This window comes from Pseudochaenichthys georgianus, chromosome 9, assembly GCF_902827115.2.
Source record: "Pseudochaenichthys georgianus chromosome 9, fPseGeo1.2, whole genome shotgun sequence".
NCBI lineage: Eukaryota > Metazoa > Chordata > Actinopteri > Perciformes > Channichthyidae > Pseudochaenichthys > Pseudochaenichthys georgianus.
The window spans coordinates 27,292,550-27,308,413 of NC_047511.1; the positions used below are offsets into that span (position 1 = coordinate 27,292,550).

At 41.3% G+C, this 15,864-nt stretch overlaps 1 protein-coding gene across 2 annotated transcripts in view; it reads right to left on the reverse strand.

The window, feature by feature from the left end:
- The window catches only part of ccser1 (coiled-coil serine-rich protein 1), a 139,370-nt gene that overhangs the window by 62,090 nt on the left and 61,416 nt on the right, over window positions 1-15,864 (reverse strand). For both annotated transcript variants that reach the window (XM_034091017.1, XM_034091016.1), the window contains exons 9-10: window positions 12,957-13,034; window positions 6,570-6,650 (exon numbers count right to left, since the gene is read on the reverse strand). In XM_034091017.1, coding sequence (XP_033946908.1) covers window positions 6,570-6,650; window positions 12,957-13,034 — 159 coding nt within the window. The remainder of the gene's footprint in view (window positions 1-6,569; window positions 6,651-12,956; window positions 13,035-15,864) is intronic.

Sequence of the window (15,864 nt, forward strand, 5' to 3'; positions counted from 1 at the left end):
TAAGTAAAGGCAAGTTAGACTAAAGCCATCTTTTCCCCTGACCCTCTGGATCAATACCACCAGGCAAAACATCCCCCAAACAAAGATAACGAAGAAGAATCAATGGCCATTCTGCTTTAGTTTGTACAAGTGGTTGGACCATGATTTCCACAGCTGAAAGGTGCCATGAGTTACGAAAATGTGAAAGCTTAGCAGTTAACTATTAAGGAGCATTCAAGGAGATGTAGCAGGGATAAACTCAGATTATCTACCCTTTCATTTGCATTGAACCGATTTAAGCCATGATTAAAGCCTGAAAAATATCTTCCTCTATTCTATCAAGTACGTTACAACCCATTGGGGAAAGTTGTGGATATGTTGTCGTCATGATGATTAGCAAAACGATTGTGACATAGAACCCTTGCTTTTTCCCTTTATGTTGCATTCAATTCCAAGATAAAAGACCAAAAGAACGAAGAACAGGTGAGGACTTTTCAAATGATGATCTGACCAGGAAACACAGATTGAAAAGACAAGTGTCTAAACATTCAATGCAGAGATTTTTTTCTCTCAGATGAAAAATGAACACCTGTTTTTTTTCTAAACAGATCTAAAGCAGGTCCAAAGTAGCCTCTGTGTGCTTCTTTCTTGAAACATTCATTTGTATCTTTAGACTACTGTAAATGATGCTGCACAGGGACTCACAGGGAGGAAAACATGTCCTTGCTCAGATATGTTCATCTCATCCTGTGTAGGGTCACACAAAGACATATCTGATTACCCATTCTCTATTATTCCTGCCCTGTCTCGGAATACTAGTTACTTGTCTAGTTAAATCACACAGCAGTCTCTTAAATAAAAAATATATATATATATCTGCTATAAGAACAAGAACAGGGACAGGCAGCACAACTAGGTATAACCCATACAAATAAAATTGGCATCATTTTATATATCAATTACATTAAAAATGGTTAAATTTGTTGTACATTTTTCTTACAAATAGTAAAAATAGTTTCATTATTTATTTTATTTTCCATCTATCAGCAATCTTCACTTTTCCACAAATGTCTATATTAGTATATTTACTATCTATATTTGTCATGTTTTACAACTACAGTATGGCTCGTCAGGTCTTGAGTTACACGAAGGACCATCAGAAACCATGAAACAAGTCTGAATTTCTTGTTCATGTTTATTTAGGATCCCCAGTAGCTTTTGCTCTTGACAAAAGCTACTCTTCCTGGGGTCCGACACTTCAAACAATTCAACAATGATACAACAACATTCAAGACATAAGTCCTGACAACATTAACAACATCACCAACTTCCAACATCATCAACAATATCATCCACTTTCAATATCAATCTCAGCCAAGGATGAGTGCACAAGACCCCCACCAGTACAAAGCATGAGATTAAGTTAGGGCTCACGGCTCACAAGGGTACATGGTCATTAGTAGATGGCCCTTCAATCTCTTCTTGAAAGAGGCTCTGGACTCTATTTCAGCAAGGTAGTTTGACAATGAGTTCCATTCCTTTATAGCTCTATAAGACACAGAAGATTTCAGGAGATGGGTCCTGGGTGTAGGTGCCCGTAGATGGCCTGATGTAGCTTGTCTAGTCTTATGGTCATGCTCGTCTCTTGTGTGAACGATTTGATCATAAAAATACAATGTTTTTTTGCTAAATTGGACATTTTTTAGAAAAGTGATTTTTTTTTTGTTGAATTGTTCATGACTCATCCAGCCTGAAGAGATGATTCATCTCCACATAAGAAGTCACTTCATCCACCTGCACACTTCTTTCAAGATATATAAAGGAGAAAAGCAGAATTAGAGACAAAGAGGGAAGAATCTACACGGTCAACTTACATCTTTTTCCATTCAAATGTAATAGCCCGCAAACTGGCGATAAACGATCCTCAACTACCGCTCCGCTCCCCTCATTCTTTTCAGAAACTACTAAAGAGCGGATGAAGAGAGGGGTGGGTGTGAAGCCAGGAGAAAAGGGAGAGAAAAAAAGTAAAGTTGCACAAATCTAGGGAGAATAGAGAGCGTCAGAGAAGAGAGTGAGAATGACAGAGAGAAAGGGAACGAGAGTGAGCTAACCATCAAGAGCGTTAGATTCCCTCCATAAAATGTTCCTTTTAAGAATACCCAGGAAATTAGCTTGCTGAAAGAAAGCAATCTCAATCGATTCAATCCCCTCTAAAAACTGCCACCATACCTCCAGTGCTTAAGAGTCTCTGTGGGACATAAAAAGATAATCTCCTTTGTTCCCCCTAACCCTCTTTTTCTCCTCTCTGTCTTACTCTTTTTCAGTTTCCCTTTCACCTTACCTGCAATCTTTATATTGGCACACTGACAGAAAGAATAGATCTGTAAGTGCAGAACTAAAAAATGGAGGGCGATCCATACTTCTCAACGTGAGTTAGACCCTGTCACTACTGTGCCAGTAGGTCTTACTAAGCAACACTCTTCACAAGGATCCAGAATATTATGTTTGCATATGTAAAGCCCTCTGTTGTGCAATTATTGAAAGACTGTTTAGTGATGTGACCTACACAGTGTCAACATTGTTCCTCCGGGTAATATGTGAACTAAAAATGGGAATATGTTGTAGAATATGTGCCGAGGGATTCTTTGGATTTAACTTTTAACTAAGGTTGTATATCACATTCACAACGTTTTATTATGCATTTGCTTATTCAGCATTCTCACTACTTTATTGTCTTTAATTTGCCTTCATATAAAAATGAAAATCAGCTTTGGTTTTATTTACAACCAAAGAAGGTCACAGTGGCAGGACTACATCTGGTAGATTGAGAGGCTCTGCAGTGACTTCATTATACTGCATCTAAAATTGGTTTAACTATGCGCAAATCAGGAAAATATGTTTCTTTAAGAGGAATGGAAAATAGATATGAGTGATAAATACAGTACATTTCCCTTCACCAGCAGCAGCAGCAGCTGTGAGAGCTAACAGTATGCAAATCTAAGCTGTCTTTCATGCGAATTACCTGAACTAATTAACACTTTGAGAGCATAAGTTGACAGCTCTCCAATAATCGAAATTTTCTGGACTTTCTGGACTTTCCTAGAACTTTGCAACACACAAGGTAGCCCAGTTAAAGTAGAATTACAGAGGCACTTTGAAGCAGGTTGGCCTGAAGTTGTGCGGGGAGCCAGGAGCTGTCCCTGGGACTGAGTGTCGGACGGGGGGGAAACCAGGGCACGGAGAATCCCTGAAGGATTCCTGGAGGCCTGGAAACTTTGGTGAGGAGAAGAGAGGAACTTCTTAAAGCTAACTTATGCACTTTCAGGGGGTATAGTTCAAAAGAAGCCAAAAGAAAAAGAGAAGGACAACTAAGTAAGGAAAAATAGTCGGACGTTCCTGAAAAGGAAGCGAGTAAGGTAGAGGGAAAAAAGATGAGTGAGGTGGTCGACCTTGTGAAGTGGTGGAAGCAGTAGAAATAGATGCCCCACTTGTAGACACACTTTCTGTTGCGAGCTGACTGTCCTCAATGCACTGGGGTAGCTAACCTATATAGGCCTGCTCAACACTGCAGCATCTCCCACACACTCACAAATACACAGGAACACACACTCAGTCTCAGTCTCTCTCTCCCTCCTCTCTCTCCCTCTCACTCTATCTGTCAAATACACTGGCGGGGAGGGGGGAGGATCAAATCAGGCCGCACATGATGCAGCTACTGCTGAGTTAAGTCACCTGTGCTGCTAGCCTGCTTGCTAGCGGGCAGCCAGCTGCTTCTCTAATTAAGAGTCCATCTAGAGAGCCCTGAGCATATGGAGGACACTATGGCAAGGATCTTGTTTCATAATAGAAAGCAATGCCATAGGGTTCAGTACTTCTATCCTAAAGTTGGACTCCCTGTGTTAGGAATAAAAGGTTTTAGTCCAGACAATACACTATGCATTGACGGAGTTTTGGGATACAACGATACCGCCAACATACTTCCAACACTCAGTGACAAGTTTGTTCAGTTAATAATCGCTTATTATTATCATTTTAATATTGACTTTCGTCTCGACATTTAGTACATTTCTAATGGACTATTATTGTATATCTGGTATGCTAATATCCACCTGCAGCTAGATGAGACACTTAGTACCACTACTTGAAATAACATGATTACCTGCAATTTAATCAAACCACTTCACCTCAGAGAAGTGATAGTTAAATTAATCTTCAAAGATTAAATACCTCTTTATATACAGTGTAAAAAGGCAGCGAACTGATTGAAATCAATCAGAATGTCAGAAAAACAACTCCAGATCTAAGGCAGGTTATCAAACATGACATAATGATTCAGACAAAAACATTTGGACAAAGAGGTCAAACAAAGTGGTTCAAATAAATGCATCCTATCTGGCATCACCATACTTTGCCAAATGAAGCATACAAACACACACACACACACACACACAAAGCAATATTGAATGAATTATAATGTCTGAGCCATAAATGCAACCCATGTATTTGACTGAAGTTATTTTGACACCTTTAACAGCATTTTGATTGACTTTGCTGTCCAAGGCCAGGACTAATGGCTGCTTCACAACACACACACACACACACACACACACACACACACACACACACACACACACACACACACACACACACACACACACACACACACACACACACACACACACACACACACACACACACACACACACACACACACACACACACACACACACACACACACACACACACACACAGACACACTTAATGGGAAGACACACAGCTAATGGACAGGCATACAAATGTGCACCCTAACACATAATGCACACACACAGGCCTGCACCTTTGCTTGCTGTAGCCTCCAGTACCGACTACCGAGAACAACAGGCTATATTATGAGAAATGCATTAGTCAGTAATGGAGCACCATGTAGAAATGCATGTGTGTGTGTGTGTGTGTGTGTGTGTGTGTGTGTGTGTGTGTGTGTGTGTGTGTGTGTGTGTGTGTGTGTGTGTGCGTGCGTGCGTGCGTGCGTGCGTGCGTGCGTGCGTGCGTGCGTGCGTGCGTGCGTGCGTGCGTGCGTGCGTGCGTGTGTGTGTGTGTGTTTTTGAGAAAAAAGAAAGGAAGAAAAACTGATAAAGGAATAATGAGGGCTGTACCATCATGCAGACGCAGTCAGGAAAGGAGCATTTTTCTGAGGTACAGTGAGGCGTTTCGTGCCACCACTACACTGGAATGTTGGTGTCAACATTCACGATCTACACCCTGTCTATTATCGGTCTTCTGGTCATACACAAGCTACAGGGTTATGGAGTAAGAATCATGAAACTGTGACACATGTCAAGATAAAATAGCTGCACTGGGAATCTGAAGTCAAAGAACACACTCCTTTCTTAATGTGGTTTCCAAGGGAGTCTGGCAAAAGTAGCTTTTGAAGGAACAACGTAATGTGGATGAAAATAATCCGTTTATTTTATAGAACAGTATGTGACTCTCCTCAGGGAACTACTCCATTGTAACACTGTGAGTAAGGTACATCAGGAAGTGCACTTTTCTTTAAAGGGAATTATAAGCAGTCAGTGTGATATACCAGGCTTCAGCAAATCCACTGATCAAATGTGCAGTTATTAGCAAATACATTTAATTGCTCATAAGCATATCACATTCTTTGTCTTAATCTGTCTGCAGGTAAAATAACCTTAAGTAAGTGCCAATCATTTAAGTTCACAGTTGTGAAAAGGTTAATTGCTGTTCTGCAGAAGATACATGAACATCAACTGAGGAACGTTTTTTGTTGATTCGTGCATTCATTTTTTATTTGACATTAAACATTATCCGTGTGCGTGCGATGAGTAAGTCGGTGTGGGTATTGTGCACCAAGCTCAGACAATGATACCGCATTTCCACTTTTACAACAGTTCTTGCCAACTTTATACTCAGCAGGACTAAAGCCATGAAATGAACTTTAAGGGAAGATGAAAAAAGTGTATTAAAAGAAAGGAAGGAGGAAAAGAGAAACAGAGAAACAAAGGCAAAGCTCAGCTCCTGCTTCCGTTACAGGCGGCCATTTGTAGGCAGTCATCCATTAAATCTGCTGCGTTCCCATACTGTCAGCCCCTAGTGAAGCCAGAGAGGCCATGTCAACTGAGGGCTTGTTGAAAGCAGAACAACACCCTCCCTCAGCACTGTGGGACTTAGAGGAAGGAGGGGAGGAGCAGGTAGTGGACTATTATATGAATGTCACCGCAGTACAACATCCTTCGAATGAGTAAGATAGATGAAAGCTTTAGCTCAATGTGAGAAGAAGATGCTTTTAAAGAGAAAAGAAGGAAAGAAGGGTCGGGAGGGGCAGCTGTGGCTCTGCATAAAGTACATTGCAACATATAGGATAACAAAGAAAGAGGATAGAGAAGGAAGGAGCTAGCAAGGAGGCTTTTGTTAGAATTGAGCTTCATTTAGCGATTGCAATCTTATGGATGCAGACGATCTCACACAAAGCACAATTCCAGTGTACGACATGTGGTGCAGAGAGCCTTCTTTGTGTGTTTGAGTCAGAGCCAAAAGGAGGGAGGGTGTGGGGTCTGTGCGTTTCTCACCTCTGGCCCCATGTGTTCCGTCTGTGTTGCGTGGTCAGTCATTTGGCAGTCTTTCATCTTCAGGGCAGCTTTGGCACTCTCCTGGGTACAAAACAAACACACACCCATCAAAGAAAGTAGACCATCAAACAAGAATAAATCAGAACAACTAAATGCTCTCCCAGCAGATGTATGCCTACACTCACATCTTGCTCAGTATAAATCCTTTTATCTTGAAATGGTATTTTTCGTTTTTAACCAATCGCACTCAGCACGTCAGGGTCAACCATGCCCTCTCAGAGTCCCGGACCATTAGTACAGGAGCCCCCCAGGGTTGTGTGAGCTCCCCGGTCCTCTTCACACTATACACAAACGACTGTACGAGAATCCACCCGGAGAATTATATCATCAAATTCTCAGATGATACAGCTATCCTTGGCTTAATGCACAAAGGCAGCAGTTCATCGGCTTATCACTCTGAAATAGAGAGATGTGTGCAGTGGTGTGATTCTAGCCATCTAGTGCTGAATGTGAAGAAGACTGAGGAGATGGTGTGGGACCCAAAGGCAGTGGGTGACCTTAGGCCGGTGGTTATCCACAATGAACCCATAACTCAGGGCAGCTCCTATAAGTACCTTGGTGTCCATCTGGATAATACACTCAGCTGGAAGGCGCATGGTCAAGGTCTGTGCTCTAGACTTCAACAGCGATTGTACTTTCTGCGTCGACTCCGGGCTTTCAGAGTCGACCAGAAGTTCAAGTTACTGTTCTATCATGCAGTGTTGGAGAGCATCATTAGGTATGGTATCACTGCCTGGTACGGTAACTTGACAGTGCAGTCAAAGTCACAGATCGCTCGCCTGGTACAGACTGCTATGAAAACTATGGGGGTTAAAAAACACCCATCTCTCCAAAACATATACGAGCAGTCCATTATCAGACAGGAAAACAAAATTGTGTCTGATCCCACCCACATACTTCACCCAGAATTCCAGCTCCTACCTTCTGGTAGAAGATTCAGGGTTCCCAAGAGCAGGCTGAACCGCTATAAGCACTCATTCCTACTGTACCTATGTCGATTAAGCTTCTTAACATTCACATGAAATGAAATGTAGTCAAATGTAATGAAATGTACTTTTTAAATGTTGGCCATGAGGGGTAGTGCAATCGGTCGCCATTGTCAGTATGGCGACCTGTGTATTGTGTTTATTCAAACGGTGTATGACTGATGATATGTGTATGTCTCTTAATGTCCACTATGCTTGTATATGTACATGTATGCGGAACTGCAGGACGGAGTCCAGAACTAATTTCCTTACGGGGACAATAAAGTATATCGTATCGTATCGTACTCACACCACTTGGTTTGCATGCAAAACTATTAAAATGAAAGAATAAAACTGCAACCCTATGAACCTCAACAAAGCTGAGTCCTGCTCTCCACTCTGCCACCTCTCCTGGAAATCCAAGTGGACGTAATGCTGGGCTGAATTGCAGGAGAACTTTTTTACAGCCAGAAATTGGAGCAGGGACTCTTCTCAAAGTGCCCCAGTTGAGAAAAATGCATCAAATCTGACAGCTAGTATTGGCCAGACTGCTGGAAAGGTCCTTCTAGGGAGATAATTAATAGGTTTCCTCTGGCAGATTTACAGTGGGAGGTGTAGAGAGAAAAGTGTTTGCCCTGTCCTTTAAAATACAACACTGCTACCTTGACCAGGAACCTTCAGACTTGTCTGCTACCTCTGTGTGATTATTTTGAAAAGGCGGGTTGCGAGTCCCCTGAATGTAAAGAACCCAACACTATTTCCACCAGGAGCATTTTATGACAATGTAACTTATCATTCTGACATGCTCGCTTCACGCTGATCATGGGACAGGAAACAAAAAAAGTTGAAAGGGATTATCAAATGTTGAGAAATGGGTTCACCTTGATTAAAAGAAACCACTCGAATTTGGAAACGGTGAAAAGGAGGGTTAATAGTAAGAAAAATGAAAGAAAGTTCATTTATATATCTCTAAACTCAAAACATATGGTCGTGTTTGAATCAGAAGCGAGTTGACAGATTGCGGTAAAAATCTGTTTTCATTAGTCATGCCCATGCCCACGTGAAAAGCAAAGGAGGCTTTTCATAGCTAAATGTTGCAGTTGGAGCACGGTCCTTCAACAAAATGCACCAGCAGAGAGAGGAGAGAACTCATAAAAAGTGACAGCTAGTGATGGCCAGCCAGCAGGTCCTTCTAGGAGATAATTAATAGGTTTTCACTGGCAGATTTACAGACGGAGGCAGAGCGAGGAGAGCGCTGGCTATGGGCTGCCCTTTCCTTCTAAATGCTGCACTTTAACTTCTCTGCGCCAGGCAACGTATTCCTTCTCTCAACACCCTCACAATTATGCACAAGGATATCACAGTCCTACATTTAAAGCCTTGTTAGAATGACCTTTGTACCAAGGACATACAGAGCAGTTAAACATAAGGTTAGCAGTAAGGATACAGGCTTGCATTAGACAATTGATCAATATATAGGCACACTTTTGCTCGTAAAAACATGAAAGCAGTACATGTTTGGAAATCAAATGCAGCCAGAACATCTCTGACAGAGTGCCAAACAGATGAACACACTCACACACACATTCAAGGCTGATTACAATCCGTTTTTTGTTTGTGCATGCACAAGCATTGTGTTGCCAAAAGAGTGATTGATGGATCTTTGTGTTAATGTGGATGGGGGAGAAGTGGAGCGAAAATCAATAGAAAACTGCATCAAAATGAGGATACTTAGTGGATAAGGCATGTCAAATTATGTATTTATGTTATAATCAAGTCCTAAACAAAGATTGGATTGCACTAACAAGTATTTCTGTGTCTTAGACTCCTAAGTTTTCCAAAAGACATTAAAAACACATCATTGAGCATTGCCTCTTCCTTACCATGAAAAGTTGTCCCTATAACAAATGCAATATATACTATTTTAGTAATGCTTGCTAAAAAAAACAGGGCCTTGCTGTTTTAGGAGACAAACATGTCATCCTTGTTTCGAATTAAACTATATGTATTTAAAAAAAATGAGCATCTTCAGCAGGATTGAAAAGGCTTGGAGCTGGGAATCCCAAAGTATCTGGAATTGTAATTGAATGTAAAATGTATTAGAGATCAATATAGGCTGATGCGGTATATGTGTTTTAGTGTGAGTTTACAGCATGTTCCATTGCATGTAGACATTCATTTTAAATAGATTGTAACATGAACTGTTTAACAGTATCAATATATAAAATAAATCTCGAGTATTTAACAAGAGAAAAACTAAAGGTCTGAAAAGTGGAGTTACAAAAGACAAAAATGTCTTCTGGGGAACTACCTATTCCTCTACCGTAGCTGTCTGGGTGACAGTTTTAGTCAACAGGTGTGTCTGAGGTCTGAATAGAAATGTACTGAATGTTGGTATAAACTCCTCATTACGTGAACAGTGCTGAATACAGCCTATAGCAGTGACCACCAACTGGCGGCCCGCGGGCCACATCCGGCCCGCCAGACATTCTCATCTGGCCCGCACAACGGGGGTGACTGTGGCGTTGGCGGAGCAGTAACCACTGTGTGCAGTATCGGAGTCCAACAGAGAGGCAGCAGCTGCGGGACAGTAGACTGCGTACTGCGAAACCTTCCCTGCCTTGAAGAAGAAGTCATCCTTCGTTGTGAAGAGTTGTGTTTTGTGCGCTCTGCACCACAGCAGTAGCCCCGCTGCGACAGAGTCCAACAGAGAGGCAGGAGCTGCAGGACACTGCTGGTGATGACATTGTTGTCAGCTGCTGATACTGCTGCTGCTGCTGCTGCAGCTTGTGGCACCTGCCTCGATGAAAATAACTTTCTAATATCCATAACTTTATAGGCTATTAGCTTAAAACTCGTCAGGCACTAGGAAGGATCACTTCTTCCTCAGGGCAGGGAAGGCTACGCCGTACCCAGGCTAATGTCCCGCAGCGGCTGCCTCTCTGGTGGACTCCGGTACTGCACATTACTCCCGAGACATTTAAAAAAAAAAAAAACGTTTTAAAAACATTTTTTTTAAGTGAAACATCCGGGGCTTTTCAGAAAACATCCGGGGCTTGAGCCCAAGTAGCCACCCCCTAGCGCCGCCACTGGTGTACACACTGCACAGCGCTGCAGCATCTCTGTGAGCCAGAGAGATGCAGCGTGTCTGTGAGGCCCCGCCCACGCACGCAGATGAGAGAGAGAGAGATCTCTTTTACGTTTATGTAGCATTTATTTATTGTCGAAATGATGACATTTCATAACGGGATCAAATCAAAGTGAATGGCCTGCTGCTGCTGAATGCATGGCAAGTGACTGGAACAAGTTATTACATAATTTCAGATAATAAATAATTCATTCTATTTAGGGGCGCCTTTCAAAGCACCCAAGGACACCTTACAATTCATAACATATTCCAAGGAAAGGTTTTAACACAGTACAAAGAATGCAGTCCGGGTGATGTTTTTTATGTGGGGTGCAGATGAGAGGGAGCTGTCCAGAATGACACCAAGATGTTGTGTTTGAGTTCTTCATAAGCCATTAAAACAAGTGTCTCCTGTTCCCCAAAACATACCCATCTGTTATGGAAAAAGAAAGTATTCTAAAAGTAATCTGAATACGTTTTTTAAGACACGTAACTGTATTCTGATTACTTTAAGAGCATGTATTCTGTATTCAGTAACTGATTACATTTACAAAGTAACCCTGCCGAGAAGTGATCCTTCGTTAACGTGAAGAGTCCCCCCCGGTCAACAACTTCAAAATTCTGGGCTATATAAGAATCGCTGGCCCGCGATAGTGTCTATTGGATATATTTTGGCCCTTGGACAAATGTAGTTGGTGATCCCTGGCCTATAGTGAGGAGTACTGTTAAGGGCTAAAATATGTGATGCGAGCAAGAGAAAGTTATTAAACACACAAATGCCAAATGAGACTTAAGTCAGTCTGTTGGACTGGCATCTCTTGCAATAGCTCCATAGCACTGACACATTATCTTGCAAAGGCCTAGCATAATGTCTGCATTACATTGCTTTGGCAGAACAGCTGACAAATTGTGTAGATGACAAATGATGAAAAACGTTTGCCGTATGGACAACATTTGCAGATGATCCAACAAGGGGATGAGAAAAGAGTGAAAAGAAACACAGACAGTGCAATATATTAAGCATTTAAATCCCTATATTTCACAAGCATATTGTTTTTTTACAAATAATTAGATATGGAAATGATCCATGTTTCCCATCCCTGCCTACAGGGGTAATAGTTCGAAACATTATTCTTCTCTCTCTGCTGGACGTGAGTGCCAATTACAATTCTGCTATTACATTAAGCTTGGTGGGAACAAGCAGTTTACATTAACAAAGATGGAAACGATGGGCCTTCTGGTGGCACGCCAGACAGTGTTTGAGCCAACTAAAGAACTATTCACAGATTCATTTCCTCTCTCCTTCCTGTCACTCCGCCCTCTGCTGTATGTACTCTCACACAGCAGAATATCAAAGGGAAAACTGACAAAGGGTTTGTCAGATTCTTTAACCAAAGTCAACATTTCCAGTTCTTTGAAATGTTGTTTAACTTTTCCAAAAAAAGAAGGATTTGTTTTTGCTTAAAAGGGAATGAAATATTGTGGTTCAAAGGCAATTAGTCTTTAATTTATACCCTATAACAAATAATTCAAACACATTCAAGCTGTTTTAATTATTAATTTTAAAGTTTGAAAGGCACCAAGAGAAATAAACTGTGACATTTTGAATTAAATGTAAACCCTCCATTCCTCAATATTTGAGACTATGAATTGCTTGTCTTAAAATGATGTGAAAAAGATTTAACATTATTTTGGAAAGTCATTTTACTCCACTGGATGTGTGTTTTAATGCCTCTTTAGTGCACAGCCTTTATATACATCTTCTTCAGAACCGTCTTCTGGCTGGCAACAGCTACAGTATGTTAAACAATGCTTTTATGCCAGGCAGAGAAAATGGAGCTGTCCCTTCTTCTGCATTTGGTAAAAATCATTTAACTAATCGGGTTCAGGATTTTAGAGAGCTATTAACTAAATAATAATGATGCATTTAAAACTTAAATAACTTTTCAAACCTTAATAGTACTCCAAAAATGTGGTAACATAATATAGTACTGCACTAGGTTGTTACTGCTGCTGTTTGCTGTTTGTTTGTTTGTTTGTTGTCTCTTCCTAGTCTATTTTTGTTTTGTGGGTTTTATTATGTTTTGTTGTTTTGTCCTTAATATGTTGGTATTGTCTCACCTTGTAACTTCACGAAAAATACTGATAATGATTGGTTTTGCTTTCGCGCAATGAACTGAACACAAACTTGCCTGTTATTATTATATTGTGTATTTGCTGAATAGTGGATCTTACCAGTTCACTGTGGAGTCTGAGGATCAGTTCCTCTTTCTCTCTCAGTTGTTGCAGCAAGGCCCCTTCTCTGCTGGGATCCTAAACACAAGTAACAAGACACCATGTTACACATTACTTAGGACACTGCAGACAGGAGTGATTTATCTTAGGGTCCATATTCCCGCAAAAGCAATTCATAGAGCCTAAGAGGATGACAACATACAAAATGTGTTTGTGCCTGTGTGTGTGTGTGTGTGTGTGTGTGTGTGTGTGGTGTGTGTGTGTGTGTGTGTGTGTGTGTGTGTGTGTGTGTGTGTGTGTGTGTGTGTGTGTGTGTGTGTGTGTGTGTGTGTGTGTGTGTGTGTGTGTGTGTGTGTGTGTGTGTGTGTGTGTGTGTGTGTGTGTGTGTGTGTGTGTGTGTGTGTGTGTGTGTGTGTGTGTGTGTGTGTGTGTGTGTGTGTGTGTGTGTGTGTGTGTGTGTGTGTGTGTGTGTGTGTGTGTGTGTGTGTGTGTGTGTGTGTGTGTGTGCATTTCTCTGACTGTCCCCATAAAAGTTAACGTTGGTTTTGCAAGTGTTTTATGTGCATTTATGAGCGTGTTTGTTGCAGTTCTTGCTAGTGCGTGGCTAGGTGTCATAAAGTTGTCACGCATGCAGCATTGTGATCTCCTCTTCGCTCTACGTGTCTGCGATAAACTTGGTGTGTACCCCAGAGCACACAGCACTTCAGTGTGACCTTGGGATGTCAGGGGACATTGCTTTGGGGATGATGGAGAGCAACAGGACAGGAGACAGGAGAAGAGGGGAATAATATAACTAATCAACTTTATTATTATGGCACCTTTCAAAACAACAGCTACAAAACATCAACAAAATACATAATTATAAATAAATGTCATTATGAAAGTAAAATTATAAAATGAGTTTGACGTTTATGACTATAATTGTGCTATATGTTGAAAGGATAAGATATGTCTGAAAGGACACACTCCCACAATATAATAAGACTTGGCATTTCCTATCACCGGGCCTATAGAAGATCCTAAGGTGTAGCAAATACCGTCACTGTTTCGCTTTGTTGAATGAGTTAATGTGTGTAAGAAGAGTAAAGGACAGGAGACAGGTAAGGACGGAGGTAAATGGAGAGGTCAACATTCACAGACTGCATGATTTTAATTACCATTAGATCTAGATTTATGTATGTGTAGTGCCGAGCGATATGGAGTCAGAGGCGGTGCAAGGAAGGAAGGTGCAAGAATAGTAATTTATTCACAAGCTGCAAAGGACATGTTGTCGGGTCGCAGCCCGGGTCGACAAGAGAGAGAGCCAAGAGGGCACACACTATTTATAGGTAACCCATAACATGTCCGTGTGGGGACAATAACCACAACTGTAGTTCCAAGTTTGAATTATGTCCCAGTGGTTAAATAGGTGGTCACCACATATGTCCCTTTTTTTCCCCAGTGTATATTACACATTCATATTATCTTCATAATTGTTTAATTGTCAAAAATGTCTTCTTTTTATTTAATGTACTTATTTTCATTGTGTTGCAGTTGCAAAACTCAATCCTTTATCTTTCATTTTATTTGTTCCTGTTACAGGATTTGTATTTTGAAAAGTATTTTTTTTTACTTTTATTTTTTTATTATATGTTTTATTATATCATAACTTAGTACATTGTTTAACGTAACATTAAGCTGTATGTGGCTCTTTCCTCCTGTAACGATGCACATGTCCCCTCTGTGGGACTAATAAAGGTATTCTGATTTCCATTTGATGTGCATGGATATTATTTTATAATGCTTTCATATCAATGAGCACTGGCTCAATAATCATATTTGAAATATAATTGTGCTGCAATTGTTAGTTTCATTTTTCAAATGCACAAATGAAGTTCCCCAGGCACATCTATTTGACATGACTTGTGCAGGGCTCGACATTAACGACTGCCCGATGGCCGGGGGCCATCTAGTATTTAGCTCGGACAATGAAGCCTCACCTGCTGGTTGCCCGATCGGGCAATCTATTATGCCAGTATCATGCAGCTCGCGGATCGGTAATGAGTGACCCGACAGTAAAACTAAACATATCTATAACTAGTTTAGGTAGTTTGAGAGGTAATTAAAATAGCTACGTGTGATATTCTAACCTGAAGTGTGTGTTTTGTCCGCTCACCGCTGCATGTGCTTATGCAGAGCTGCGTGCTTTACAGTCTATGGCTGCGTGTCGACTCGTCAGCAGCAGCTGATCTCTCTCCCGTCAGATTAGATTTCACTCGCGTTTATGTCCATATCGATCAGATCCAGCTAGTTCTAGCTAATGATATGACTACCTGCTTATTAAAAGACACCTAAACAATAAGTGTCGCTATGCAACTGGGTGAGGCCACAAAGTATAGCGCAGCATTATGCATTTGTTTACATGCCCACCGGAACCCAGAGGATTACCAACAGATCAACGCACAATCAAACCATACAGGACATCTCTTTCTCTACATTAAGTGTTAGCAGTGATGTACCTGAACGCGTTCAATGAACGATCGTTCATGAACGCGTTCATATTTTGGGCGAACGTGAACTGAACGTACTGTATGACGGCGTTCAAAAGTGTGCCAGATTTCATATGCCTTTCAGCCGAAAACCCAGTTAAAACCCACCGTAAACAGGCTTCAAAATAATGCGGAAAACCACCCAATCTGGCAACAGCAAGCTGCCTGTGACGCGTACGCGCCTGTCACCCCTGGCTGTCGCACTAAAATATAAATATACTAAATATATCAGACTCCTCACAACAAACAATGTGGAACCGCGGAACCGGCGTGCATTGAATGAATGAATGAATTAGTATGGACGAAGCCGAGAGCAGCTGCAGCAGCACTCGCTCAGAGTGAGACTCTCCGGCAGGGGTCGGCAACAGGCGGACCGCGGT